The 27,444-nt window shown below is 51.1% G+C and overlaps 1 protein-coding gene across 1 annotated transcript; it reads right to left on the reverse strand.

The window, feature by feature from the left end:
- Positions 1–718: 718 nt before the first annotated feature.
- Positions 719–24,842, reverse strand: ATP6V1B1 (ATPase H+ transporting V1 subunit B1). The gene is made up of 14 exons (XM_074332144.2): positions 24,634–24,842; positions 17,503–17,558; positions 8,036–8,134; positions 7,771–7,864; positions 7,120–7,197; positions 6,043–6,182; positions 4,997–5,098; positions 4,278–4,375; positions 3,126–3,249; positions 2,807–2,957; positions 2,478–2,560; positions 1,574–1,678; positions 1,244–1,373; positions 719–1,153 (listed from the first exon to the last, which is right to left on the reverse strand). The coding sequence occupies exons 1-14, from the start codon at positions 24,749–24,751 to the stop codon at positions 990–992; spliced, it is 1,542 nt and encodes a 513-aa protein (XP_074188245.2). The 5' UTR covers positions 24,752–24,842; the 3' UTR covers positions 719–989.
- Positions 24,843–27,444: the final 2,602 nt, after the last annotated feature.

Raw genomic sequence — 27,444 nt, forward strand, 5'->3', positions numbered from 1 at the left:
TCTTTTGATCTGACACTGCTACTGTTCCGCTTCTAGCACAGGGCTGGTGGGGGCGGGGCGAGCTCTGGGAGGGCAGGGAGGGGGCGGCTAGTCTCAGTGCCCAAGGCTTCCGTTCTCTGCTCGGCAGTGAGGGCTTAAACCACCGTTTTCAGCCTTCTTCCCTCAGTCTTTTCTCCGAGGTCTCTGCCGTGAGCGTTGGGTTCAGCCGTGTTATATGCTGCCACCTCAGCCCTGTGGGCCATAAGCGGAGCCCTAGCAGTCCGAGTTCTTCCCTCTCCCGCAGCAGCAGTATTTCCGGTAAGCAGTGAGCTCGGAGCACTGAGCTGGGTCTGCGTCCTGCACCCCCGGCGCTCCATCTCCACACTTCACCCTTCCCTCCTCCCCCACTCGCGCTATTTGCCCACCTTTAGGTGAATTCAGTAGTGGGCCTCTTCGTCTTGCCTGTCTGCTGCGCAGGGAGTCCTTTGTGGAGTTATTGTTGTTCGGTTAGTTGTAAATTCCAGGGGAGCTTTACAGAGGCTCACCTCACGCCGCCATTTTGATGACGTCAATCAGCATATTTCTTGACAAAGACAAATAACTCCCAAAGAGGAATTCTGTTGTCAGCTGTTAAGACACTAATGTGGCTTCTTTTTTTTTTAAAAAATGGAGAGAACAGTTTAATGAACTCATGTACCCATCACCCCCAGCTTTGCCAATCATATTTTCACATAAGATGAACGTTTTCATCTCACTTACTTTTTATTTGGGGAGCTTTTAAAATAAAAATACAGATGCTCCTATAAGAACAAGACATAGAATACAGGTTTAACAATATGTTCTTTCCCAGTGCCAGGAAGCCAGGGAGAGGGATGGAACGGGGGCTGAGCGTGGGCGCAGAGGTGGTTGGTTCAGGTGTGTGGGATCATGGAGGGTGGGGAGGGCTGCGTGAACCGATGCCGAAGGCAGGGGTCCCAAGACCCTGCTTCTGGGCCACGCTGCAGGCGGGGCTAGAACGCAGTGTCAATCGAGGTGTCCTGTGACGCCCCCTCGCGGGAGTAGAACTCATCTATCACACTCTGCGGGATGCGCTTCAGCATCTCCTTGGGGAAGATGCGCAACAGCTTCCAGCCCAGGTCCAGTGACTCAAACACTGAGCGGTTCTCGTAAGGGCCTAGGGACAGAGCAGGAATGTGAAGGGTGTGTGTATGTGTGTCTGTCAGAGTAAAGGGGTTACTGCCTGAACACCCCCAAAGCGCCTCACCCTGGTTAATGAAATTCTTCTCAAACTTCTGCAGGAACTCCAGGTAAAGCAGGTCCTCTGAAGTGAGCGCCTCCTCCCCCACCACGGCCTTCATAGCCTGTACGTCCTTCCCGATGGCATAGCACGCGTACTGGGGGAGGGGGCACAGAGGGTGGGCGGTCGCCACAGGTTTACCACCTGAACCCAGTGGCCCTCAATCGGGCTGTGCTGGCAGGACCACTTTGCAAGAGGGGTTTTGCCAGGAGAAAAGCCCGTGGTCCTGATAGGGCTCAGACCTCCAGCCTCTGAAACCAGCTTCCTCGGCAGCCCCCGGGGCCTGCTGCTTCTTACCAGCTGGTTGGAGACATCTCCATGGTCCCTTCTGGTCATGCCCTCCCCAATGGCAGACTTCATCAGCCGTGACAGGGAAGGGAGCACGTTGATAGGAGGGTAGATCTGGGGAAGCAGAAGGGGTGGCAGGAGGCAGGGTATGAACATTCCTTTCCTTCTAACCCTGCTTCTCCTCGCCCCCCCCCCCCCGCCATGGTTCTCATGGTCCTCCTGCTACAGAGAAATGGGTTATACCCGCCCTCCTTTACCTCCCATAAACTCTAGGGCTTGGGTGTGTGTGTATCTACATGTGTGCTCCCAGACAGGAGAGAGGAGGGGGGAGATGACACGACATTAGTTAATGAAAGGCTTGCTATTTCAAAACTTTTGATTGTTCGGACAAAACCAGGTTGAAGCTTAAGTTAATAGCTACAAAGAAAGAACCTGCTGAGCAAAGAGGGAAAACTCATAAGGGTTGCTTTTAACCCCAGATGGGACAGACACATTTTCTAACCCATTAGCATGCTATTAACCATCTATGTGTGTCAGTTACCCATAGACTTCTGTCCGCCAAAGCAAGTTACTGGAAAGAGGAGATGGTAATTCTTTAGTATCTACTATCGGCTAGATGCTTTCTGTATGCCAACTTATTTTATCCTCCAAAATGCAACTGTGTGATAAGTATTATTCCCATTTTATAGAAGAGGAAACCTAGGCTCAGAGAGACGAGATTATTTTCTGAAGTTCTCATAACCAGGTAGGCTTGATTCTATCCAGACCTGTCTTCTGTCTGTGAACCACACTGTCTTCCTGTGGGGTTATCTCCTGTTTGGGATATCTTCCTGCCTGGCCCCTCCTAATTCATGGAGAGATGAAGCACAGGGGTGGTGGAGAGAGCAGAGAGTAGGAGGGGAGGGGACAGCACCTGTCTGTTATGAAGCTGTCTGTCCACGTAGATCTGGCCCTCTGTAATGAAGCCCGTCAGGTCTGGGATTGGGTGGGTGATATCTACAAGGAAATGCACTAGCCTCAGTGTAGTTGGGGCCCAGGTGTCCACCCACTCAGGGTCATTGGGGTTCTCTTCCCCTCATGGGAGTGATAGGAATGGATGGTGGCAAGGAAAGGACCGTGTCTATCCTGCAGGAGCGACAGAGCTACTGCATATCTATGCAAAGAAGCACAGGCCATTTACATGTCCGGGTGGGAAGGGAGGGCGGCGGCCTGCGGAGGGCAGTGGGCAGTGAGGAGGCTCACCATCATTGGGCATAGTGAGGATGGGGATCTGAGTGATGGATCCCCCCCGGCCCGACACGCGGCCCGCCCGCTCGTAGATGGTGGCCAGGTCTGTGTACATGTATCCAGGGAACCCTCGGCGCCCAGGCACCTCCTCTCTGGCAGCTGAGACCTGCAGTATCCGTGGGCATTGGGATAAGGAGGGGGGTGACAGGCTGAGGGAAGGAAGAGTGAGCGGGAAGTTCAGTGACTGAGAAGCAGAGTGGAAGCAGGCCTGGGTGGGCGCGCTCTGGGATGTGGGGGCTGGGATGAACCTGTCAGCCTTTCCCAGCCACCTCACCTCTCGCAAAGCCTCTGCGTAGGAACTCATGTCAGTCAGAATGACCAGCACGTGCTTCTCGCACTGGTAGGCTAGGAATTCAGCCGCAGTCAGTGCCAGGCGCGGGGTGATGATCCGCTCAATCCTGGAGGTACAGCTGCTAGTTAGAGAGTCTGGAGGCCCAGGCCTGTGCCCCGTGTAGCCCCATTGCTGAGGGCAAAGCTGGGACTGCGCACAGCAGCAGAGGCGTGGACACCATGAGCCCCCGCTCCTGGCCCCCAGGTCAGGGCTGTGGTTCCTGGGGATGGGCACTCAGCCAGGTCCAACACTCCCCTGTCCTGTGGCTCAAGGTAGGAAAAGGGGCAGAGGCTGGGGCAGGTGGAGAGTTGGGGGAGAGCAGGACATCTGATGAGGATGACAGGGGCCCATCTCCGTGGCCTGAAGGTGAGGGACTCTGGCATATCAGCGGGAGGCAGGTCAGCGCTTCTGCTCTCGCGCCCTTTTCCTTGGGGCACCTGCCCTTGGGTCAGCTGGAGCACTCTCACTCTTTCCTCAGGATTCTTTCCTTGCTGCTCCTCTCACTGCTCCTAAGCACACTTAGTGTACACAGTGCATATACTTGCCTGCCCTGGCCGCCCCTTTCCACTGTGAGCACCCCCGAGTCCCTGGCTCTGTGCCTGGGGGTCTCTCCTTTGGTGATGTCATTGCAGCCTCCAGAATTCTGTTACTTAGTTTTTGGAGTATTCTTAGTACCCAGGACAGTTTATTAGAATTGTGTTTTTTTTCCATCCACTTGACCCCCAGATTTAAACTCACAGTTTCTAAACTTTTAAAATAGCAGTTTTTCTAAACAAAGGATTTAGGGACATATCTCTGTAGTGGTGACCATGGATGAGGAGCTCTGACGCGGGACGGGGGTTCGATGCAGGTTGTGGGAGGAACAGAAGGACTGCAGGGGGCAGACAGGGTCCTGGTCCTGCCCCTTCTGTCTCTGCGTGAGCTATCCTTACCCATCGCCAGCCTCAGTTTCCCCATCTGCACAACAAGGGGTGGTTCTCCCAGCCCTGGCCCATGGCTGTAGTTCTGGAAACCCCTGAGCCATGGTACTCTGAGTCTTGGAATAGGACAAGGCCTGCTGCTTGAGGACAGTACACGCGTGAGGGGAGGACTCACGTGGGGTCATTGGCCAAGTTCAGGAAAAGGCAGACGTTCCCCATGGCACCGTTCTGCTCGAAGTCAGACTTGAAGAATCTGGCTGTCTCCATGTTCACCTGGACACACAGCAGGGAGGGCTGGACACAGGGTCCTGGGACCCGAGGGCAGGGGCCCAGGCCCATCCCATCTCTTCTCAGCAAAGCCTACCCACTAACTGTCTAACAGGCACTGGGGGGAAGGTGCCGTGGTGCCTGGGGTGATCCCGGGACCTACGAGGGCAGGGCCGGCTTGAAGCCCAGTCCTGGGGAGGGTCTCATCATCCCCCCAAAGAGAGGTTCAGACAGCCCCCGGTTGAGCTCTGCTCCTGCCTTGGCCAGCTGCTTCCTGTTAACTCCCTGTTCCCACCTTGGGCCCTATGTGGGCCCCCTGGTCTCCCCCTCCCCAAGCTGCCTTGTCTCCTCAAATTCCCTAGTTCCCCCTCCTCCAGGTCAACCTGCGCCCATCTTTAGATGCCATGGCCTTTGGGTGCCTTGAGGGACACACTGCCCTAGTCACTGAGCCCACTGCCTCCCGTCAGTCACGCTCTTACCTCTCCCACCAGACAGGCCCTCACTCTGACAGCTTCTCATGGAGAAGGATTGTGCCTCCCCCATCAGATCAGGCCGTGCAAGGACAAGGGAAACAAGGCTGCCTACCCACAGCTTTCAGAACTTGCCAATCTGCCCAGCCCCTCTTACCCCCATGGCTGCAAAGACGATGGCAAAATTGTCGTCGTGATAATCCAGCACAGCCTTGGACTTCTTCACCAGCCCAGCCTGGCGGCAGATCTGGGCAGCAATCTGGAGTGGAGGGGGTTAGGAGGAAGGACGTCAGAGCCTTCCCCACTGAAGGCTGTTGAAGAGGATGGACGGGGCAATTGCCGGTACATCCTCCTGCCAGGGCCTGCTGTAGGAGGGATCCACAAAGGCAAAAGGGCAGCCTCAGGTCCTACAGCCTTTCTGAGGGGAGGGGCTGCCCTGTTCTGGCACTACTGAGGGCCTAGAGTGCCTGTTATGAAAAGTAGACAGAATAACAGCTCCAAAGAACAACAGCCTCGACACGGGTTTGGGGCAGCTTGGCCCTTCAGAATCCCTTCCCCTCCCCTCAGACTGCTGGGGTTTATCTTGGCACAGAATTGTCCCAAGCTGACAGCGCATGGAGTTCCCGTAACACAGCTTAGGATGCATGTGTGTAGGGTAGAGGGCGTATATGCCATCTGATCACTCAGACCATTTTGAGGTGAGCTGGGTCACATCCAGGAGTGGTTGGGTGGGTGAGTGGGGGGTCAGGGGAGGAGCATCTAGAAACATTGTCACACCAGCTGCTTTGAGATGAACTGTTCACTCCAGATGGCAGGGGTGCGGCAAGGAACCTGTACAGGGAGGCCTCAGATGGCTGTGGGGCTGGCATCAGAGGTGTTCGCTCAGGGCAGTGAGTCAAGACCATTACAAGGACCAGTGGGTAGCACTGTCAGCTCAGCTCAGCAGACTGTCAACACGGGGGCTACCCGTGGGCCCTCTCATGAGCCAGTGAGCACCCCACTCACTCAGGCAGAGGCCTGAAGATCTGCTGGGGGACAATGAGGAGGCCCTGAGCTGCCAGAGGACAACCGCCCATCTGGATTGTTGGTCACTCCAGCTGGGCTGGCCCCTGCCTACTCAGCACAGGAAGCCCTCCTCTTGGGCCCCGGCCTCTGCTCTGCCCCTGGCCCGCAGATGTGCCGGCAGGCTCCTATAGGTCTCACCTCGTTGTGGGGGAGCCCGGCTGCTGAGAAGATAGGAATCTTCTGCCCACGGGCAATGCTGTTCATGATGTCAATGGGAGAGATGCCTGTCTGGATCATCTCCTCTGGGTAGATGCGGTCGTAGGGGTTGATGGGCTGGCCTGGGGGAGGGCAAGCGTGGACAAACGCTCGGGTTTGGGTCCTGCCCGGCCCTCCCCACCTGCTCCATGACTCCAGAGCAGCACTGCGAACAGAATTCTCTTGTGATGATGGAAATGGGCTCTAACGCCATCCAATATGGTGGCCCTGGCCACATGTGGCTATTGAGCACATGAATTGTGTTTTGGAAATGAAATTTGATTTCATTTGAATGAATTTGTATGTAAAAAGCCACATGTCCAGTGCCCCCTTGGACAGCGTGGCCCTGGAGCATTGGAAGCGGCAGGGGCGGGAGCTCAGGCTGAGGCCCCATGGTCGGAGCCAGCACCCTCCTCAAGACCTCCAGGTGCAGTGCAGGTTGGGAGGACCTGAGGGTGACTTGGAGCCCTCCTGTCTGAGCGACTATGTGTTCTGTGCTCTACCTCCAAATGGCTGTGTGGGCTTGAGTTAGCCGTGAACCTCTCTGGGTCTCCATCACGTCCTCAGAAAACTGACGATGGGGTTAGAAGGCTCAAGATGGCCTCCCATTGAATGGGGTGAGAGCCGGGGAGGGGCTGTGTCTGCTTCTGAAAGCCACCCCAACTAGCTCTCAGGGGCGGGGACAGGGAACTGGAAGGCAGGAGAGTGATTGTCTTGGGGCAGGCATGGGACAATGCCACAACGATAATGGCAGTTTACAGGACATGGAGTGCTGATGGCAGTATTTCAGCCTCTGTGGCTCTCTGGGGACAGAGGCCTTTGCTGCTCTCATATCACACCTGACCTGCTGTTGTCTGACCATCTTTGGAGATGTGTCTTAGAAGTGAGCCCTGGCCCATTACCCTGACCTGTGTCTGGTGCAGAACTTCCAAGGGCAAGGTGGCACAGATGATGACTGGGGGTGGGGAAGGTCGTGGGGGACTGGATCCCTAAAGCCACCCAGAGCCCCTGGTCACTTACCATTGATATCCAGGAAGTCCTCTGCCATGACCACTGGGCCCTTATCAATGGGTTTGCCAGAACCATTGAAAACCCGACCTGGGGGTGGGCAGGGGTGTTGGAAGATGCTCAGGGCCAGCCCTGGGTCTCTCACTGTTGCTCACCCCCATACCACTACCAGCTTCCACCTGCCCCCCGCATCCCAAATGCCCCATGTCCCCTTCCTCCTCATCCCTCAGTTACCTCCAGGGAGCTGGCTACGGTGACTTTCTCCTTGGGGGTCTCCCTTCCTCCCCTGGAAACCTTTATAGGCAAGGTCTCTGCCCAGGACAACTACTCTAATTGGGTGATTTGGGGGCTAAAAAGAGGAGAGGGCCAGGTATGGCAGATCTTGGGGGGAAATTAGGGAATGTGCAGTCCATTTCAGCCTGACTCCAGATGGATGGCTACCTACTGTGCCTTCCTCATTTATTGAACCCCTGCTGTATGTCAAGCCCTGAGCTGGGGCTGGGGGTCAAAGAGAGAGAGGAAATCACCCCTGAACTCAAAGAGCTCACAGGGGAGGCAGATGTGTGAACAGGCAATGACGATGCAGGGTGTTCAGGGCTTGGTCAGAGAAGATGGCTGGAGGGACAGAGGAGAACCCCACCCTGTCCCACCCCCACGGCTCACCCAGCATGTCCTCCGACACTGGAATCCGTAGGATGTCCCCTGTGAATTCACAGGTGGTCTTCTGGGCATCAATCCCAGAGGTCCCTTCAAAAACCTATGGGACAAGAGAATGAGATTCCTCACTCTCTCATTTGTGCCCAGCTCTGGGCAAGGTGATCTTGGGGAAATAGGACATTTCCTGTCTTTGGAGTTTATAAGATAATGTGGGACCTTGGAGGGTGTTTCCATTTGTTCAACCAGCCAACATCTCATTGACTCTCCTTACCTGAACAATTGCCTTGGTCCCAGTCACCTCAAGCACTTGCCCAGTCCTCTGAGTCCCATCAGGCAGGGTGAAGTTGACGATCTCAGCATACTGGGCAAACTGGCAGGAGGGGAAAGCAGCCCAGGTGACAGTGAGATCAGAGGTGAAGTCCCAGTCCCCTCCCCCACCACTCCTGGATCCAATCTCAAGTTTCAATCTCCCCTCTTGTGCTCAGACACTCTTAGAAATCAACTTCAGGGGGTAAGAAGTGGGACGTTTGGATCTTTTTCGGGAGGCAGTACCTGAATGGGTAGGAGCACCGACTTGTTGGAAGAAAAGGGTTAAAATGGAAGCTCTGATGCTTAGATGCTGTGTGACCTTTGGAAGTTACATAATGTCTGAGCCTTTGTTTTCTCATCTTTAAAATAGGGATAATAATAATAATAATAATAATACCTACTTCACAGGGCTGCTGTGGGGAGAAAGTGAGATAATATATGTAAAGTCACTAGCTAGTGCCTGGCACCTTGTAACAGCTCAATAAAATGCAGCAGCTGTTATGGGTGTTTAGGTCTCTTGGATGGCACCGTCGTTTCTGCCCCTGAGGACGGATGGTGAACACACTGTGCACACTCCAGGTACCGTGTTTCCTCAAAAATAATACCTACCCTGAAAATAAGCCCCAGTTAAGATCATTAGCATTTAGTACATTATGACGATGTTCCATAAGATGCTATATATTGTTGTACATGAAATAAACATAGATTGTAGATGGTTGTACATGAAAAAGTTAGACATCCCCTGAAAATAAGCCCTAATGCGTCTTTTGGAGCAAAAATTAACATAAGACCTGGTCTTACTTTTGGGGAAACACGGTAGCAAGATCCCAATCTTGCTACCTGCCAGGCGCGCTGGGCAGGCACAGCAGACCCTCCACACTTGACACTGGTCCTCAGCTCTCATCCGAACCTAGAGACCTGAGTCCTATTCCTTCTTCCCAGGGGAAATACTGGAGAAAATGCATAGCATAGTCTAGGCTCCCTCACCTTGCTTCCCAGGTTGTTGATTTACTTCAGAGAGGAAGTCGTACTCCTAATCCAATAGAAATAAATGGCAAAAAGATGACACCCTTCCCCACAGTGTTCCCAATATTCTGGGAAATCAAAGTACTTGTCTAAATTACTCCTTGGGCATTAGAGGAAATCAAAACTGGAAGGACAAATGAAATAGGAAAGAATGAAGGGGCATCACCTCATGCTATGACTATGACCTATAGAACACATTGAGTTGTACCATGTTTTCTGACTATAATCAAAGTAAGGTAGAAATCAAAAACAAAAAGAAAAACTTCATGCATCGGGACACCTAAAAGCATTCTAAATATAGAACTCACAATAATTAGAAAACATTTGGTACTACACAATAATGAAAAACTATATGTCAACATATACGTGATGCATGTAGAGCTTTATATTAGAAAAGGAAAAAGGTCAGGGAAGCTTAAAAGTATGCTATTGAAATGTCTTAAGAAGGAAGCTTAAAAATATGCTGCTATCACCATTGTTACTTAATTTTGCTTTGGAAATTTTCATTTATACAATAAGGCAAAAAAACAAAACAAAAGGAAATTAAAAACCATATCAATAAGCCTAAATGGAGAATGTCTTATTAAAAAAAAGGTGGTGACAGGAGGAGACTGTAGTCTTCAAAAATGTCAAAGAAAGACTATGGAAAAACAAACAGTATTAAAACTCCAAGAAAGAAGAAGATATAATAAAAGGGCAGAAATCATTAACACAGAAAACAAATATATAATAGAGAAGATCAACAAAGCCAAATTGGTTCTTTGAAAAGCCTAATAAAATAGACAAATCTCTGGCAACATTGGTTAAAAAAGAGAAAATGCATGAATAAATAATTGTTGGAATAAAAATGTCAAAACTAGCTATACTAATAGTACTTAAAAATATATTAAAAGGAATTATGAGTAACTTTTTAAACAATTTTATTGGTGAATATTGGGGACCAGTGTGTTTTTCCAGAGCCCATCAGCTCCAAGTCGTTGTCCTTCAATCTAGTCATGGAGGGCGCAGCTCAACTCCAAGTCCAGTCGCTGTTTTCAATCTTTAGTTGCAGGGGGCACAGCCCACCATCCCATGCAGGAATTGAACTGGAAACCCTGTTGTTAAGAGCTCGTGCTCTAATCAATTGAGCCATCCGGCCACCCATGAATAACTTTATGCAATATATTTCACAACTTAGATGAAATGAATAAAGTCCTAGCAGAATACAACTCAAACCAAAACCAATTAAAAACAAAGTAAAAACCAGAATATTCCTATAATCCTTAACATTTTGGATAGTTTAAAATCTTTCCACAAAGAAAACACTAGTCCCAGGTAGTTTTACCAGTGAGTTCTAACAATCAAGGAACAAATAGTTTGAAATTTACTCAAGCTGTTCAAAAGACCGGAGAAAAGGGATGATCTTTAACTCATTTTATGAGGCAAGCATGACCTTGATACCAAAATAAGACAATTTAATTATTGGAAAATTATAGGCAATCTCACTCATGAACATAGATACAAAAAAATTCTAAACAAAACTTTTAGCAAATCAAATTCAGCAATGTATAAAAAATGCCAAGCTACAAACCAAACAATAAAAGAAAAAAAATTTAAAAAACAAAAAATGAAGTTAAACACACACACACACATAAAAATAATAAAGACCAAGTTGAGATTATTCCAGGAATTCAAGTTTAATCTAATATTAGAAAATCTATTCATGTAATATCCTTATTAGTGGATTAAAGGATTAAAAAAATCTGTGATCATCTAAAAAAATTTTAGAAAAAGTTTAAAAAAAGATAATAAGAGATAAAAAAACAAAAGTTAAAAAAATAATTTGTGGTGATGGGAGGAGACTGTAGTCTTCAAAAATGTCAAAGAAAGGCTATGGAAATGTTCCAGATTTTAGGAGGCTAAACAGACATGATGATTAAATGTAATACCTGGCCCTCAGTTACATCCTATACTGGAGGAGAGAAAAAGCTATAAAGGACTTTATTGAGTGAGCTGATAATAAATAGTAGATTAGATAAATGTGCCATTGTAAATTTCTGAAGTTGATGACTCTACTGTGGTTATGTAAAAGAATATCCTTATTCTTTGTAAATACACACTGGGGTATTCAGGGATAACCTATCAAAAAAATATACATACACTCAAAGGCAAATGATAGGACAAATGGGATAAAATATTAACAATTGGGTATATGGTTGTTCCTTGAACTAATTTTATTTTTGCAACTTTTTATAAATTTGAAATTGTTTTGAAATAAAAAGTAAAATGAAAGTAGGCCAATAGAAAAAGAGACATAATTCCCTTGACTTGCAGATGACAGTATATATGTAGAAAAACCCAAGAGGCTCTAGTTAAAACAAAACAAGTAAAAACAAAACAGGAGTAATAAGAGGATTTGGATATATATATATATATATATATATATATATATATATATATATATATCCTTTTTTCTATGCCAGCAATAAACAGGGGAAATGGAGAAAAACATTCTACCCACAATAGGGCCAAAACCCATTAAATATTTGGAAATACATTTACCAAGAAAGGTACAAGAAAACAATAAAATCTTACTGAAGGACATGAAACAAACTCTGAACCAATGGAGAACAATATTGTTTTCCAAGACAGAATGACTTACTATCATAAAAATATAAATCCTTTCAAAAGTATATAAATTAAATGTATTCCCAATGGATTATTGTTTCTTCTGGAACTTAATAAAAATCTTAAAATTCATATAAATGTCTGAGAATATCCAAAAACAGTTATAGAAAAGATCAGGAATGGAGGACTTGCCTTATCAGATAGTAAAACACGTTCTGAAACTACTGAAGTCAAGAGCTAAGTGTTGGTCTGGGGCAGACAAATGGATAAGTGAGACAGACAATAGAGTCCAGAGACAGAAGCCAGGTTTTCAGGGACTGTTATAGCATAAATGTGGCATATTATTAGTTCACAGGGAAAAGAAAGAATTGATTGAATAAATGGTGCTAACATAACTCAGTATCTACTTAGAAGACGCCCACATCAGAAACACAAATACATTCCAGGCACATAAAAATTTTAAATATAAAGCTAAAACAAGCAAACAAAAATCCTAGAAGAGCTTTCCTTCTTTCCTTTCTTCCTGAATAATCCAGTTAAAAGCCGGATAAGAGAGAAGTTTTTAAGCAAGACAAGAACCCCAGAAGCCGTACATGAAAACATAGAAAGATTTGATTATAGTTGAAATTTCTATACAGCAAAGACACCACACACAAATGTGAACAATAATCAAAGGTCTCTCACAACTCAATCTGTACACCTCAAAGAAGATTTCACCGAGGAGGGAGTGAAATCTAAACAGGTGAAAAGATGCTCAACTCCCCGAGTCATCAGAGAAATGCACAAAAAGCAAGGCTGTACTGATTTTCATCTATTTGACAGATAAAATTACAAGAGAACATATTCAGGGCTGGCAAGGGTGTTGAGAAGTGGGTCCTCTCTTCAAGGTTGGTAGGAATGTGAATTACCCCAACCTTGCTGGGATAAGCAATCTTGCCCCAAACTCTCAATATCTATTTGAAAGTAAATACACACTTTGAACCAGCAATTCCATTTGGGGGCATCTATCCTACAGCAATAAAAGTATCCATATAAAAATATATTATATTGCTGTACTATTTGTACAGCAAAGCCTGGAAACATGCTGAATGTCTATCAATAGTGGAACCATGGGATAAGTCACAGTAAATCCATACTATCGTCTCCTACGTGCTATCAAAAAGAACGAGTTAAATGTGTATCTACTGAATATGTTTTAAGAGACTAATCACCAGTGTAAACCTCTGACACGTGTTGTGGGGACAGAGCCAGGAGTGCAGTTTCTAGGCTCTCACCCTCGCATGGAAAGGTGCTCACTCTGGTAGTAAAGGGCTATCAATTGTGATTGGATGGCCATCAGCTGGGGCTAGTTGGCCATCAGCTGTAACCAACTAGCCACAGCTAGTTGGCCTCACCATGTCCTGCGTTCTTATGCGGGGAGCGGGACCAGAGACCCTGCAGGACACGTGTATATTCGCTCATATACAGCAGGATCTTTACATTGCTTATCTCAATATGTTAGGGGCAGATAGTTCGCTTTATGTATCTTTTCTTTGTTTCACTAATCCCAAAGGAGCATTTTTAGAAAATCAAAATGTAATAAAAATTTAGGACATGTTAAAGTACAGTGCAAGTAGTTACTCAGCATCATTACTATCATTATATCCCCAGCTCTCTACAAACTAGTGACCTTAATGGACAGGGAGGCGGGCGGTGGGGGGGATGGGTCAGTTTTCCAGCTGGAGTGTGACCAGTGTGGAGTCCACTCCCCCAGGGCACACCTGCTGGGGTTAAACCTGAGACAGGAGGGCTTGCAGCTGACGGTCACTGAGGGAAGCTTTGGCTTGACACCCCCCCCCCCACCCCCACCCCCCGTCCTGTGAAGAGGATGCCAGGAAGGCGACTTGAGTCTCCTAACCACCCCGCAGACCCTGGGGAGTAGGGGTTCTGGGGGAGAGGGCTTGGCCCAAGAAGAATGCTCTGAGGTCGGCGGAGAGGCTAATGCCCAGCGCTCTTTGGCTTCACAACCACAAGAGGGAGCCCAAGAGCAAGGATTGCGGGGTCTGGGAAACAAGTTAAACAAGAGTCCTGGCTCCTTTCCCTCTGCCTCTCTGCCTGGGCCTCCCTATTTGAAAGTGTGTCATGCAGGGTGTCACGCGGGCTCTCTGGTCCCGCTCCCCACATAAGAACGCAGGATATAGTGAGGCCAAAAAGGAACACCCACGGAGCCACAGATAGGAGAGTCATACTACTATATTCTTGCTGGCGGCTGGGTTGGAGACACAGGGAGCAAACATCTGCCAGTACCCCAACAAGGGGTCTTTCTGCACCCCAGTCTCACTCCGCCATCCATGCTTGCTAACCCCACTTGCTAGCGGCGGCAATCTGCCCTCCGCTTCTCTGCCAACCAACCCACCGCTTGCTAACTGCAATCTGCACTTGCTAGCTCAGCCACGGCAGTTATATCAGCAGCTAATTGGCTAACTGGTTACAGCTGTTGGCCAACTAGTCACAACTAATGACCGTCTACTACCGGAGCCAGCACTTTTCCACGTGAGGCTGAGAGCCTGGAAGCTGTTCTCTGGGACTCTGTCCCCACACTGCCACTGGCCTTATTGTCTGTGGAGCTGATGGTGGGCTGCTAACCTCAGGAGGAAAATTGCTGGACAGAGCACAGGCCGTAGTGGGCCCAAAAGAAATCAGGCAATATGCCTGATAAAAACCAGGCAGCAGGGTATTAAAAAGCGATTCTTTTTATGTGGGTTTTTGTGGGTGAGGGAGAGAGGAAAAGAGAGTAGAGAGGAGATGGCACACTGTGTCTCGCTGGTGGCTGGGTTGGAGACACAGGAAGCAGGAGCCACACGATCCGCAACCCACCAGCCGCTTTTCTGCCAACCAACCAACCTCACTTGCTAACTGCAATCTGCGCTTGCTAGCTCAGCTACCACCTTCTTGCTAGCCCCCATTTGCTGCTAGCGTAGCCACGGCAGTTATATTAGTGGCCAATGGCTCACTGGTTACAGCTGATGGCCATCCAATCAGTTTTACCCAAAGGAGCCCTGTTTCCCAGCCACAATACTGAGCAAGCCTGATTATCTCAGCCCTCACTGTTGGTTACTAAGAGCATTGCAGGGAATGGGGGTGGTACAGTGCGACCCATCTTCTCTGCTGGAGATGCAACTGAGTTCTCAACCAGCAAGGGGTCAGGCACAGGCAAGCTGCTGTGCACACTCGGAGGACCGGGAAGTTCTAAGCAAGTCTGGCAAGACTTTGTATCTCAGAAAATCAGATGAAACTGTGGAAACTACCCCCAGAAAAATGCACAAGCGCATGAAAACACAATACACACCTTCAAAGGTTTGTATACAATTTCAAGGCCCTTATTTCCTGGGCTAAGAACTTCTGACCTATACAAAATTCTTCCCCCGAATATTTTTCCATTTGAGAAGGATGGAAGCAGGAAGCATAACTGCCTGCGTGATTCAATGCGGGCAGAAAGTGGCGCTGTAGTGGAGGAATCGTGGCATTTTGCCCTAGCAATTTTAGAACACGGGAAGGGGTGGGGGCAGCGGAGAGGAATGCATAAAGGTGTCTTCTGAAGTTATGAGACTATATATATATTACCGATTCCTTTCCTTCCCTCTGCAAGCCCAGGGTTCTTTGGGTGTCTCCATCACCCATTTATTCTGTTCTGCCAGAGTTCCAGATGCATCCAGTAATCACAGAACCGTAGGTCTGGGGATCTATCTTCAGTTTCCTAGTCCCGCCCCATTTGACAGTTCAGAAAATGGGTGTCTGCTTAGCTTCTGATTCTTCATACAGCACTGGGTCCTACACAGACGAACGGGTATGTAGGGAGTGTAGTGGAGGTGGGCAAGGGGGCAGGAGGTGGCACCATCTGTCTAATCAGGCATTTCTGCATGCCAGGTGGAGCTATTGCTAACTGTTCTCAAAGGGGAGTAATACTATTACATTTATCTGATTTGATCCTTATAATAATCCTATGATAATTTAATAGATGAGGAAACTGGGATTTACAGTCCTGTATAGATGGTTCTGACACTTCAGGGAGCATTAGATCACCCAGAGGGCTTTAAAAACAGACTTCGGTGTCTTACACCCAGAGTTTCCGATTCTGTCAGTCTGGGGTGAGCCCAAGAAGCTGTATTTCTAACAAGTTCCCAGGGTGCTGCTGTTGCTGACCTAGAATTGACAGGTAGCTGGGGGTGGGGGTGGGGGAAGGACTGGGAATAAAATTCCAGAAGCCTGAGTCAGACCACCTGACCCCAGGGCACACACACACAACTGCTCCACCATACTTCCTCCCGGGCGTCCCCAACACTAGTGGGTCAAACAGTAATGTCCACATGAACATGGAATCTGTTTTCCAGAAATGGGTGGGTCTGATTTCTTTCATATAGTTGGCTCAGGTTTTGACAGGTGCATATTTAGTCATACTAACATTTATTCATTCAGCTAATTCATTTACTCACCCTTCCTTTGAACAAACGAAGAACCTCCCAGGGCCTGGATGTTTAGTGAAAGTGCCATGTGGGGCTCTGGGAGCTCAGGATTAATAAAACACCATCCATGTCCAATAGGAGGGCACAGTGTCGGGGGGAGGGGGCAGGGAGGAGACAGGTGGCCAGGTGGTGACCACGTGTCTCAATAGGTGCAGCCAACAAGGCAGCACAAAGTTGAGAAGAAGGAGGGGCTCAGTGCCCAGGGGGCTGGGAGGGGCTTCCAGGAGAAGGTGAGCTCTCACCTCGTGCTGGGGATGAGTCAGACAGAGGGCGAGGGGAAACGGTAGACAGGAGGCAGAGGGAAAAGTATGTGCAAAGGCCCTGAGACATCAAGTGGCAGCTCCATGCAGAGACAGTATGGTTTTCCAAGTGGCAAAGGGGAGTGATGAGACATGAGAGTGGAAAGGTAAGCAGAACCCTTATGGAGCATAGAGCCTGTAAGATGAGGACACTGGGAACCCTAAGTGAGTTTGAGTTGGGGATTGAAGGTGTCAGGACTATATGGCTGCAGAGTCGAGGATGGGAGGGTGCCAGGCCAGGGGTCCAGAGGCCATGGCCATAATAAGGCATTGGTGGGGTAGGGGACTGCTGACAGCACACGTGCACTGACAGATGGGGCAGCGAGGAAGGGAGGAGTCAGGGTTTCTAATTTGTTTAGTTGGGGTGTGGGGTGGGACATGGGGGTACATCTTGTTGGTGGAGGTAGCAGAATAGCAGAGTAATCTTATACATTTGCAGGGCTCTTTATGCGTCAAGAAGCCCCAACCCCAGGACTCAAAATATTGCCAGTGTCTGCATGGTCCTACAGTTCCCCAGGGGACACAAAGTAGCCCCAATCCCATTTCCTTCTGTGAGGTCCACTTCATTCTCACACACTGGTTCCCAGGATGAGATATTCCAGAGGCCTCGAGCTCTGGAGAAAAGTTAGCTGGCAGTCATCTTCCTCCTCCTCTTCCTTTTAAAAGAAGAGCCATGAGAGTGGCAGATGGGAGAGTCCAGCCTTATGAGAAAGTTAGACACTCCATTCTACAGATGGAGAAAGAAGCATAATAGCCCAGATGTCCCAGCTCAGTGGTGGTAGAAGCAGGTCTCCCAAGGCCCAAAGTGGGAGGTGCACTGAAAAGTCAGGGAGACAGCTGGGAGGGAGCTATGGGGGTGGGTAACAGGGGATTAGAAAGAATAGGGTAGACCCATGGGGGCCATCTAGAGGTAGGACAATTTAGAAGAAATCCTGCACAGGAGCTGGGGGGCCTTGGGATTTTCTTTGGTGTCTAGAAAGAGGAAGAAGCCTTACCTTGACCTGGTCCAGCACCACCAGGGGCCCATTGACGCTGCACATGGTCCTGTAGGCTGGGAAAGGGTGGGTGGGTGAGGGTCTCACACCCAGATACACACACACACACACACACACACACACACACACACACACACACAGAGGCATCCTCTGCCTTCCCTTCCCTTCCCTCCCTCTAAGCACCACCTCCACCCCTCCTCAGCCTGGGCTGTCAGGGTCATTAGCTGTGACAGGGCCAGCCACCATTGCTGTAAGGGTCATGCCCCTGCCCGCAGGGCCCCCGCTGCCTCGGACACCTGCAGGAGACTGGGGGAGGGCCAGGGCAAGGGCAGACACCCCTCAGAGTCCTCCCTCCCCCAGCCATGCAGAAGCCTTTCTCATCCCTGAGGCAGCTTTCCCTCGGGCCTCAGCCCCCAACTTACCCATTCCCTCCTCTCTGACCCCCAGTGTTTCCCAACGGCTCCTGGCCCCCAGCTGTGGCTTAGAACTGTCCTCCCCTGCCCCTCGCCAGGACCACACTCCTCTTCATCACCCCACACCCACTGAACACTTTAGGGGATGTGTGCAGGCATTAGTGAGAAAAACCAGCCAGCACCTCTGCTGTGCCATGAGGCTCCCAGACTCCCCAGGCCCAGTGGGTGCCCCTGAGGGTGGGGAGAAAGTGACAAGGAAGGAGGAGGCAGCAGAATGTCCCTGTCCTAGCGGCTGCTGAGCTGAGACCCACAAGCAGGGAAATGAGCTCCACTTACAGGGAGCGATTGGGTTAGACATCAGGAAATGCTTCCTGATTCTAGTGTTGGGGCCCCATAGAGGAAGCTATGGACTGGCAGACAGGAAACCTATTTTGGTTCCCTTAGGGGCTGGCTGAGGGACCCTGGAACCCTCTCTTGCTTATAACCCTGGGAATCCGTAGCCCTTCCCTGGGGTCCTGAGATAAAGGAAGTTGGCAAAGCAGAATGGGCAGGATATCTGTGAGGTCGCTGGGTCACTCACAGGCTGGAAGGACCTCACAGGGGAGAATAGTCCAAAGGGGCCCAGAAGGGTGAAAAGCCTGGCCCAGGGTCACACAGCATGCTTGTGGCATAGCAGCGGTAGGACCCCACTCTTTGGTCTTCTCATCAGAACACATTGGCTCCCAGCCACTTGCCCTCTGTTTCTAGGCCAGCCTGGTGTCAAGCCACCCCACGCCGAGGGAAACTAAACGCTCCTTGCTTACACCCTTCTGAATCTAGGGCTCAATGGTCAGATTCCTTATTTTTCTTGAACATAAGTTTCTTTCGCTGAGACTTGGGCTAGCGGATCATTGCACAGATAATTGCAAGGCTTTTCCGAGCTTAAAGACTGTTCGGAAAACCTAAGAACAGGCGGAGGGCAGCAGAAGATAAATTCTTCTTGGACTTGGGTCTGGCGCGGGGATGCCATTACTTTTCTGCCCTCAAAGTATCAACCTGCTGAACTACCCTCTCCTCTTTTCCCATGGAGGGGGTGTCGCACCTTCAATCTCAGGCCAGCTCCTCACCAGTACCAAGGACCAGACCCTGGAGCTGACTGCTCTCTGGAGTGAAGGGCCAGCACCGCCCTCTCTCTGTGGTCTCCCCATCCAGCGAGCTCTGGCATCTCCCATCTTAAAAACACTCCCTCAGCCCCAGTCCTTCAGGTACTGCCTTCACAGCCGTTTCTCACAAGCATGGCTCCCTTGCTCTCTTCCCTTCTAACTTCCACCACCCCTTGCCCTTTCCTGCCTCCTCTCTTGGCCATCTCTGGCCTGCAGATTGCTAAGTGCAAAGGGACCAGAGTCTGGATGATGCACTGTCCCCCTGCAGCTCCTGGGAGGCCCCCCCCCCCACCTCTCTGGCTGCTCCTCAGCCTATGTGGAGGACCTTTGAATGTTGGAGGGACTCAAGGATGGACACCGGGCACCTGACCCTCGATGGTTACTTTTCTTCTTTCCCTCTTCCCTTCCTTTCTTCAAGCATATGTTTCGAATGCCCTCTAGGTACTAGACTATGTAAATCAAGGTGGCAAATAAACAGGGAGCCTATAATTAAAGAGGGGATAAAGATAAATCAATTTAACTACGAACTGCAGCAGGTGCTATGAAGGGAAGGCACAGAGACCAGACTGGGTGCTCACGAGGAAGCACCTTATAGGAAGGGCCATCTGAGCTGAGACTTCAAGGTCAGGTGGAGTTCATCAGCCAGCACCCAGAGAGCCTGGCCCAGGGCCCATCTGGCAGAGGTGAGACAGAAGGAAGGGCAGTTCGGCTGGCATGTGCAGGCTCATTTCCTGGGTGCAGGAGGATGTATCAGCTTCATGAGAGCAGGGGTGTCTGCAGCGATCACTGCTTAGTCCCCACCTCTTAGAAGAGTGTGGGCGTATGGTAGACACAGTGAATATTCATTGGATGATTTATGAAAGGTGTTACTTGATCCCACCAACTCACCCCCATATTTCCCACGTCAGAACCCAGGTGGACTCCCCTCCTGCTACCTTCCCAGACTCAAACCAGATGAGGGTCCTGTCCTCCCGCCCGAGAGCTTGTTCCCTTGGCCCCTGCCACTCCTGTGCAGACATATGGTGGAAAGGATGAGAGAAGGGTGCACAGTGCTAAGGGGGACACAGGAAGACACCAACGAGGGGGACAGGTCAGAGGCTGCGGCATCACCCTCACACCAACCAGCCCCCCCCCCCCCGCCCACCTGGCATTGTGATGAAATTCTCTGGATTGCTAGACTGTGTGAAGCAGAGTGGAGTAGGTAAGCCCAGCTGACGGAGGATGGAGAAGCAGGGAGGAGGAAATGGATCGTGAGAACGTGGGAATAAGCATGGGGGTGGGGAAACGGCTACATTTTAAAAAGCCCCAGAAGATCTGACATCTTGCTGGCCCTGTAGAGAAAATAGCAGACTGGCCAAAAAGGCTGAGATGGCAGAAGAAAGATACCGGGTGGATGGGTCTTATAGGGGGGTATGGGTGTGAGACGGAAAGACCCCCTCGATCCCCAGGTCCAGGGATTCCCCAGGGAACCATTTCTAGTTCTGCTTGGGAGACAAGTCTTCCAGCTTCCTCACTGCATTGACAGGGGGCTCTTCCCACTTCACAGCTTCTGTCACATGAAATCCCCATTAACCCTGACATCCAACAACTCTACTTTGGGAGCTGGGACACCCAAGGAGTCTGGGAGAGTGGTGATGGTGGTGGCACAAAGAAGGCATCTGGACCTATCCCCCACCCTGGCCCTCAAGAAGGAGGGGCTGGCCTGATGGGGGAGGTGTAAGGGCTGCGGCAAAGTGCTCGCCTGCAGCAGAACCAGGCGCTGGCCTGCCACACAGTTCTATGCCTCTCCCAGCCACGCCCACATAGGTGACCAGCACGAGGCCTCTAAGTCCCCCATGTATCTCTTGCACCAGCCTGGTCTATAAGTCTCCTTCCCAGGCTTCCAGAAGGTACGCTTCCTGGCTCTAGGTAGACTTCATAAATAGCTGTTGACTGAATACATTGCTCCATAGCCTGGCCCTTCGATGCAGATAATCACCTCTGTGGCTCTTTTGGTTCAGCATCTGGCTCTTCACATCCTTCAAGGCCATGCGCTTGACTAACTACCGCAGCCCACTGGGCCCTCTCCCCTCTGAAGCCTCGCAGGGCTACAGGCTGGCACCCTTGGGGGCATCCTGTTCTCCAGCTTAGCTGTTCCTTAGCAACACAGACTGTGTCTCTCCCCTCAGACTAGTGTGTGCCCCCATCAAACTAGGCTCTATCTTTTGTGAGACGCTGCCTGGTTTGGACACAGCCAATGTGGTAGCTGAGCAACAAGGGTTTCCTTGATTGGAAGCCAGACCTTTTGTTTGTACCCACCCCCAACTCTGTCCATTGTGTCCCTTGCATGGAGTGGCAAACTGAGGCTCAGAAAGTCGGCCGATTTCTCCTGGGGCACACCACAAATCAGGACAGTATCCTGTGGCACTCAAGGAAATGGCTACTACCTTAGCCCTGGGAGACACCTGGACCCTGCAGAGGTGAAGCGTGGGGGTAGTCCTGAGGCAGGGTGTTGAACCAGAAGGCCTCTGAGGGGCCCTTCCTCAATAGGCCTTCCTGAGACTTTTCAGACTCTCCCTCCAGCTGCTCTTCCCACCCCCTCTCCATTGTCTTAGCTGACACTTTGGGTTGCACTTTGGGCTGTAGGCTGGTGGAGCCCCTCCCTGCCCCTGTCTCCCCACCGCCTTCCTGGTCAAAGACTCAGCAGGGGCTCTGGCGGCCCACTAATTAGGGCGGCCCAGCCACACCTGCAGCGTCCTGGGAGAGGGCTGAGGCAGGCGCCCATGCGTGAGGCCAGGGTGGGGGCAAGGCCAGGGCAGCAGGTCCCTCACCTCCTCCCTGATCCCGCTGAAGGGATTAGGGGAGGGTGGGAGGGTTTGGAAGCCAAGGGTTCTTAGAAATCAGCCCAAGACCCAGTCAGTGGAACTTTCTAAGGCAGCCAGTGGTATGGCACTCAAGCCCCTGTGCGATCTGACCTGACTCCATCCCTCCAACCAGACCGCCAGCCTGTCCAGCCTAACTTTTGCTCATGCATGTGTACTGCACCCCTAACCCTGTCAGCCTAGCAACTTCTGCCCCACATGACCAGCTCCACGCCACCTCCTCCCCTTGGAGAACAGCTCCAGCTCTGAGGGAGGCAAAGGGGCCCCTTTTTTCCTGGGGTGGATATTGCCGAGGTTCACTTCCCATCATAATTCTATCCCACTCCCTCCTCTCTGGCCCATTCCCTCCCCACTGCAATGTCTCAGGCCGATTTAATCCACCTCCTCCTCCAGGAAGCCTTCTCCTGGCCCTGGGGCTGGGAGCTAGCTGCCCTTCTCCTAGGCTCTCTCTGTCACTACACAAAGTTCTGCCTGGAAGTGCTTAGAGGTCCCAGTAGGAAGCCAGGCTGGGGGAGAAGGGCAGAGAGGGACATAGCAGTCCTGCCCCCGCTTGAGGGCAGCAGCTCTGGATTTTGCACCTGTTGGTGCCCTCTGCCCCACGGGGAGAAAACCCCTCAGGCACCTGCGGAGGAAAGAGGGGAAACTTGGTGAAAGCTGCAGGTGTGGAAGCACACTGAGGAATCCAGCTTGGGGGTGGGAGGGTGTCAGGGCTGGGCTGGGGCTGGCCTCTGTGAGGACAGGGTGTGCAGGAAAAGCAAAGGTGGTGGCCTTTGTCATTGCAGTGACATCTTTAATACAGCCATGGAGCCCGTGCGCCCAAGGGGCTCCCCCTGCGCTCACCCTTGTGTCTGGGTCAGCTGTTGTGTGTGAACACATTCATGGGGGGGGGGGGCATGTGCAGCACCACCCTTGCAAACATGGTGGTGCTGCCACCCCTGAATTCCAGCCTGGGACAAACCTGGAGTGTGTGACCCAGAACTTGTTGACTATAAATAAGGGACTGGCTGGGAAGGAACCAGATGGAGGGGGTTCTGGGGTGAGGTTGCACCTTGCAGGGTTCCTGGGGGGGCACATTCCAGGTAGAAGGAAAGCAAAGCAGGTAGGTCCAGACCGCAGAGCCCACACTGCACTGAGGACCTTGGGAGCTCTCCTGTTCGCCCCAGGGAAGCGGGGTGATGGGGGAGGCGCCAGCAGAGGCAGGGGTAGGGTCACACGGGATGGACAAGAGTCAGCCAGTTCTGTTCAGGTCTCCAGGCCTGGGCTCTGGACCCAAGGGGGATACAGACTGCATATTTCTGGGCCTTGGGGACTCCCTCTTTGCCCCAGGGGTGAATCTGGGCCTCCATCTTTTCTGCACCTCCACAGGGCAGGGCCTGCAGGGCCACCTTGATCAACCTGACACCACACCTCTGGGTTTCTCCTTCGCTGGAATGTACTCCACCCCTCAGCGCCTGCTTGGTCCTCAGGAGGTGCCATACACCCCCTGGGCTCCTCTTGGAGGGCAGACCCAGCGCTCAGCTACCCTTTCAGGCCGTTCCTCCTCCCCTCATTGGACTGTGTGACTGCAGAGGGAGTGAGGGGGACTGTGCTAGGCCAGCTTCTCCCCATTCACACCCTGTTAGGAGCTGCTGGGTCTGCTTAGCTAGTGCTGGCCAGGCCGGTTTACTCCAGTGAGCTGCGCTGTCTGAGAATTCTAGTATTCGCCAGGCCAGGGACGGTGACCTTGAACAAGGAGAGATGGCAGGGGTACAGGGCTCCATTCGGCGGAGAGGGCTCCGTTTGGTGGGCCTTATCGGGTTCTCTGCCCCAGACATCTGGATTTGGCCCGCCCGGCAGGACAGGTACTCAAGCCACCCCTGGGAGGCCCCTCTGAAGCTTACAAGGGTACACTCCAGCACACACACCTCTATACCTGGAGGCCAGACACTCACTCTGCCCCTGACCTTACACAGACATGTGACATCACCTGACTACACACTCACCATATTCTCCCCATGAACATGCACACTTGAGCACACACACGTGCACACACACACGCACACACACACACTCTCTTACCCTGAGTGTATAAGTGTGTACACAGTCACGTTTCCTCACTCTGATCATATACACTGAAGCTGTCACACATATATGCATACATATCCTCACCCAAGTGCAAGAGGAGCACACACACACCCAGGTACGTGCCTTCCCCTGGTTATACACAGACACCCTCCCCCAGCACACACACACACACACGAGACCTGACACGACACGCACAGTGTCACGTATTGTATTTCCCCATCTTGCAAATGCACACATACTCTGTACTGCACACATCCCCCAAGAGCACCTGAGCATCCATTTCCTCATGCTGAGTGTTCTGGTTTACACACACACATGCCCCGAGCACACATATTCAGACACACACACTCTCAGGGACAGTTGGGAGCTCTCTCTGGGCTTGGGGTCTCAGTGCAGGACCAGAGTGATGGCAGGAAGTTTCCTGCAACTACTCCGCTGCCCTCTCCCCTGGGGTAGCCTGGGCTGTGGGTCCCCATATCTCCTCCTGCAGAGGTGGCCCCTTATCCAGGCCACCTACAGCATCACTGCACTGGACCAAGAGCCCCACAGGTCTCCTCAGGTCTCTGATCCTCCTCTTTCCCTGAGGCTGAAAAGCAGCACCTGAGGACACAGCAGCCCACCCCAGCCTCACCCACTGGGGGTCGTACTCACTGACACGGGGGTGGGTGATGTAGTTCCGGGTGATGGCCTGCACGTGCTCACGGGCTGTGCCCATGTCGCAGCCACTGCTGGGGAGCCCCCCAGGCCGACTGTCTACCTTCGTGGCCATGGTGAAGTATCAGGCTGGGAGCAGAGAGCCTGAGCCTGCTCAGGCAGGTCCAACACTCCAGGCCCAGCCTGAGCTGGAGCAAGCTGACCAGCCTGCCCCTGCGGCCACCACTCCTCTCTTCCCTTCTCTCCTCCCCCTAGCTGAGTGTAAACAGGGAAACCTGGTTTCCTGGAGCTCTTCCAGACCTGAGAGGTGCCCTAGGCCATCTGGAACAGGAGTATGGGGGATGGGAGGGGCAGAAGGGTCGGCAGGTTTCCCTCTGTTCTTGGTTGTTCCTCTGCCCCCAACCTGCAGCCAGTGTGAACTCAGTTCCCCCGCCTGCAACTTCAGGTGCTTTCACAGCCCCATGCCCCTTACCACATCTCTTCCTGGTCTCCCCCATCCCCATTTCCTGGTTTCTGGCAGGCTGCCCTCTCCTCAGATCTTCTCCTCACTGTCCCCACAACCTGCTCTCACACTGCACCCCTTGCCCTGACCATACCAGGGAACTTCTTCCCCTGCACGATTCCATCATCATCTTTTTTTGAACATCAATAGAGGATCATTCTTGGGCCAACTTCAGTGCCACCTCCTACAGGAAGTCTACCCTGGATCCTCCAGCATTCTGGATTCACCACACATCAGATCTCTTTCCTGTGTCATGCCCTTGAAGGAGACCAAAGTTTTGCCACTCTAACTCTGCCTTTTGGGATATTGATTTTAAGCTGGTTATTAAGAAACACAAGACTCAGAACCTTTGACCCTCCCCCCTTTCCTACCTAAGAGATCAGATGGAAAAAAACTGCTTCAGGAAGGGAACCTTAGCATAATCACCTGAGCCATTAGACAGGAAAACTCCAAACAGCAGCCCCACCCACCCCATTGTGTTTTGAGTTGCCTAGCAAAAATTTACCTGCGTGTATGTTACCTGTATATTATGCTTTTCCTGAATTACCTGCAAATCGCCCCTTTTTACTTTGAAAATCCAAGTCCTGCCTCTTCTCCTTTGTCCAAAACGACATATATATCAATGTTTTCCTGTCTTTGGACTATTCATGCTTATATGAATTCCCTGTACTTACATATCAAAATTTGATTTTCTCCTGTTAATCTGTATGTTAATTTGATTGTTAGCCCAGGTAGAAGACCTTAGAAGATGGGAGGAAAAATGTTTTTTTCCCTTTAGCTCCCACACCCTTTTGGAGAATTCTCTTTTGTTGCCACCACAGGTCTGTGAGCCCCCAGAGCTGAGCTTGTCTCCTCCAGCAGACTTGGGTTCCTTAAGCCTTTCTGTCTCATAATGTTGAGCGCTCCCTGAGTACCAGGGCAGGGCTCTCTCTATCTGATCATAGGACCCTGTCTCACCTTCTTATATTTCCCCTCCAGGGTTCCATGTAGCAGGCCTCCCCTGACATTTTTAGCAGAGGGGAGAAAGTACAAATGGAGGAATATTTTTGTGCCGAGTGGATAAACGAGTTGTGCTTTCTAGCCCCTGGGCCAACGGAGTGTGGCACAGTTCTGCCGGGCAAGGCAGGGTGGACACTGGGTAGTGTGGCTGGACCCGTGCAACCCAAGGTCTGCCCTGGTTACCCACATGTCTCATTCCAGACTCAGGATTTCCCTCCCAGCACCCTATTCTGGGTGACTCAGGGCAGCCAATTTGAAATCAAATAAATATGTGTTTTCCAGAGCAGACTGGAACATACTGTTTCTCTCCACAGAGTGCAAATCTTACCCTGCATCCTCTGGCCTAAGGACCCATTTCAGGTCTCTGGTCCTTTTCTCACAATCCCCATTCTTTCAAAGAACTCTCTTGTGACTATGAAGGGGTAGCACGGGGAAAACTTGGTGATGACGGACAGTTCTGGTTCTTGATTGCGGTGGTGGTTCCATGGCTCTCACACGAGTGGGGAAATGACATGGAACTACACACACACGGTACCAGTGTCCATTTCCTGGATGTGATATTATATCATAGTTATGGAAGATTCAACCATGGTGGGAAGCTGAGTGAAGGGTACAAGGAATTTTCTGGACTATCTTTGCAACTTGCTATAAATCTACAATTATTACAAAATAAAAAGTTAAACAAACATTTCTTACTTGAGCAAAAACAATTTTAAGTGCTTCATAAATATGCTGTGTCTGTGATGGGCAGGGCCCTCTACAGCAGGTGAGGTCTCTCCTGGGTTTACCTTTGATGCCCTCCCTCAGAATCTGGATCCACCCTCTGGAAGGACTTAACGTCTCCCCCCTCAAGTAGTTTTATGTTGGAAAGAGGAGCTTGCAAAGGGCAATCCTTAACCCACGAAAGCACGAAAGCACGATGGTGCTCCTGTGGGCCTGGGCATGCCAGGGGGGTGGGGGGTGGGAAGGGGGGGAAGCTCAGAATGGGAGAGAGAGTCAGGAATCCCCATCCCCCCAGAACTGTGACCATGGCCCCAGTTTCTGCCCACCCCCATCAGAGTTCCCCCTGACCTTAGCCCACTTTCCTTCCCATTGAGGAGAGGGATACAGGGGCAGTGGTGGTGCTGTGGGGACTCCGTTTCCCTTCTTGTCATTGTTTTCCTTTTATTTCAGTGAGAGGCCCACGCACACACTGCACTCACACACAAGCTGCATGACCAAGGCTGTCGGGTCCTGGTCGAGTCTCTGAGCTGGGGGCGGGCAAGTGCATGAGGCTGCCCACCTCTGGGCCTGGGAGGCGGGTGGTG

Source organism: Rhinolophus sinicus, chromosome 2 (genome assembly GCF_057876585.1).
Source record: "Rhinolophus sinicus isolate RSI-liver-muscle chromosome 2, RSI-T2T, whole genome shotgun sequence".
NCBI lineage: Eukaryota > Metazoa > Chordata > Mammalia > Chiroptera > Rhinolophidae > Rhinolophus > Rhinolophus sinicus.

Excerpts from the sequence above, each read along its gene's own strand:
- ATP6V1B1 (XM_074332144.2), bottom strand. The coding sequence starts at position 24,751 with ATGGCCACGAAGGTAGACAGTCGGCCTGGGGGGCTCCCCAGCAGTGGC. Across the intron at positions 5,099-6,042 it reads CCGGGCTCCCCCACAACGAG|ATTGCTGCCCAGATCTGCCG; the intron begins GTGAGACCTATA and ends CCTCCACTCCAG. Across the intron at positions 1,374-1,573 it reads GAGATGTCTCCAACCAGCTG|TACGCGTGCTATGCCATCGG; the intron begins GTAAGAAGCAGC and ends CCCCTCCCCCAG.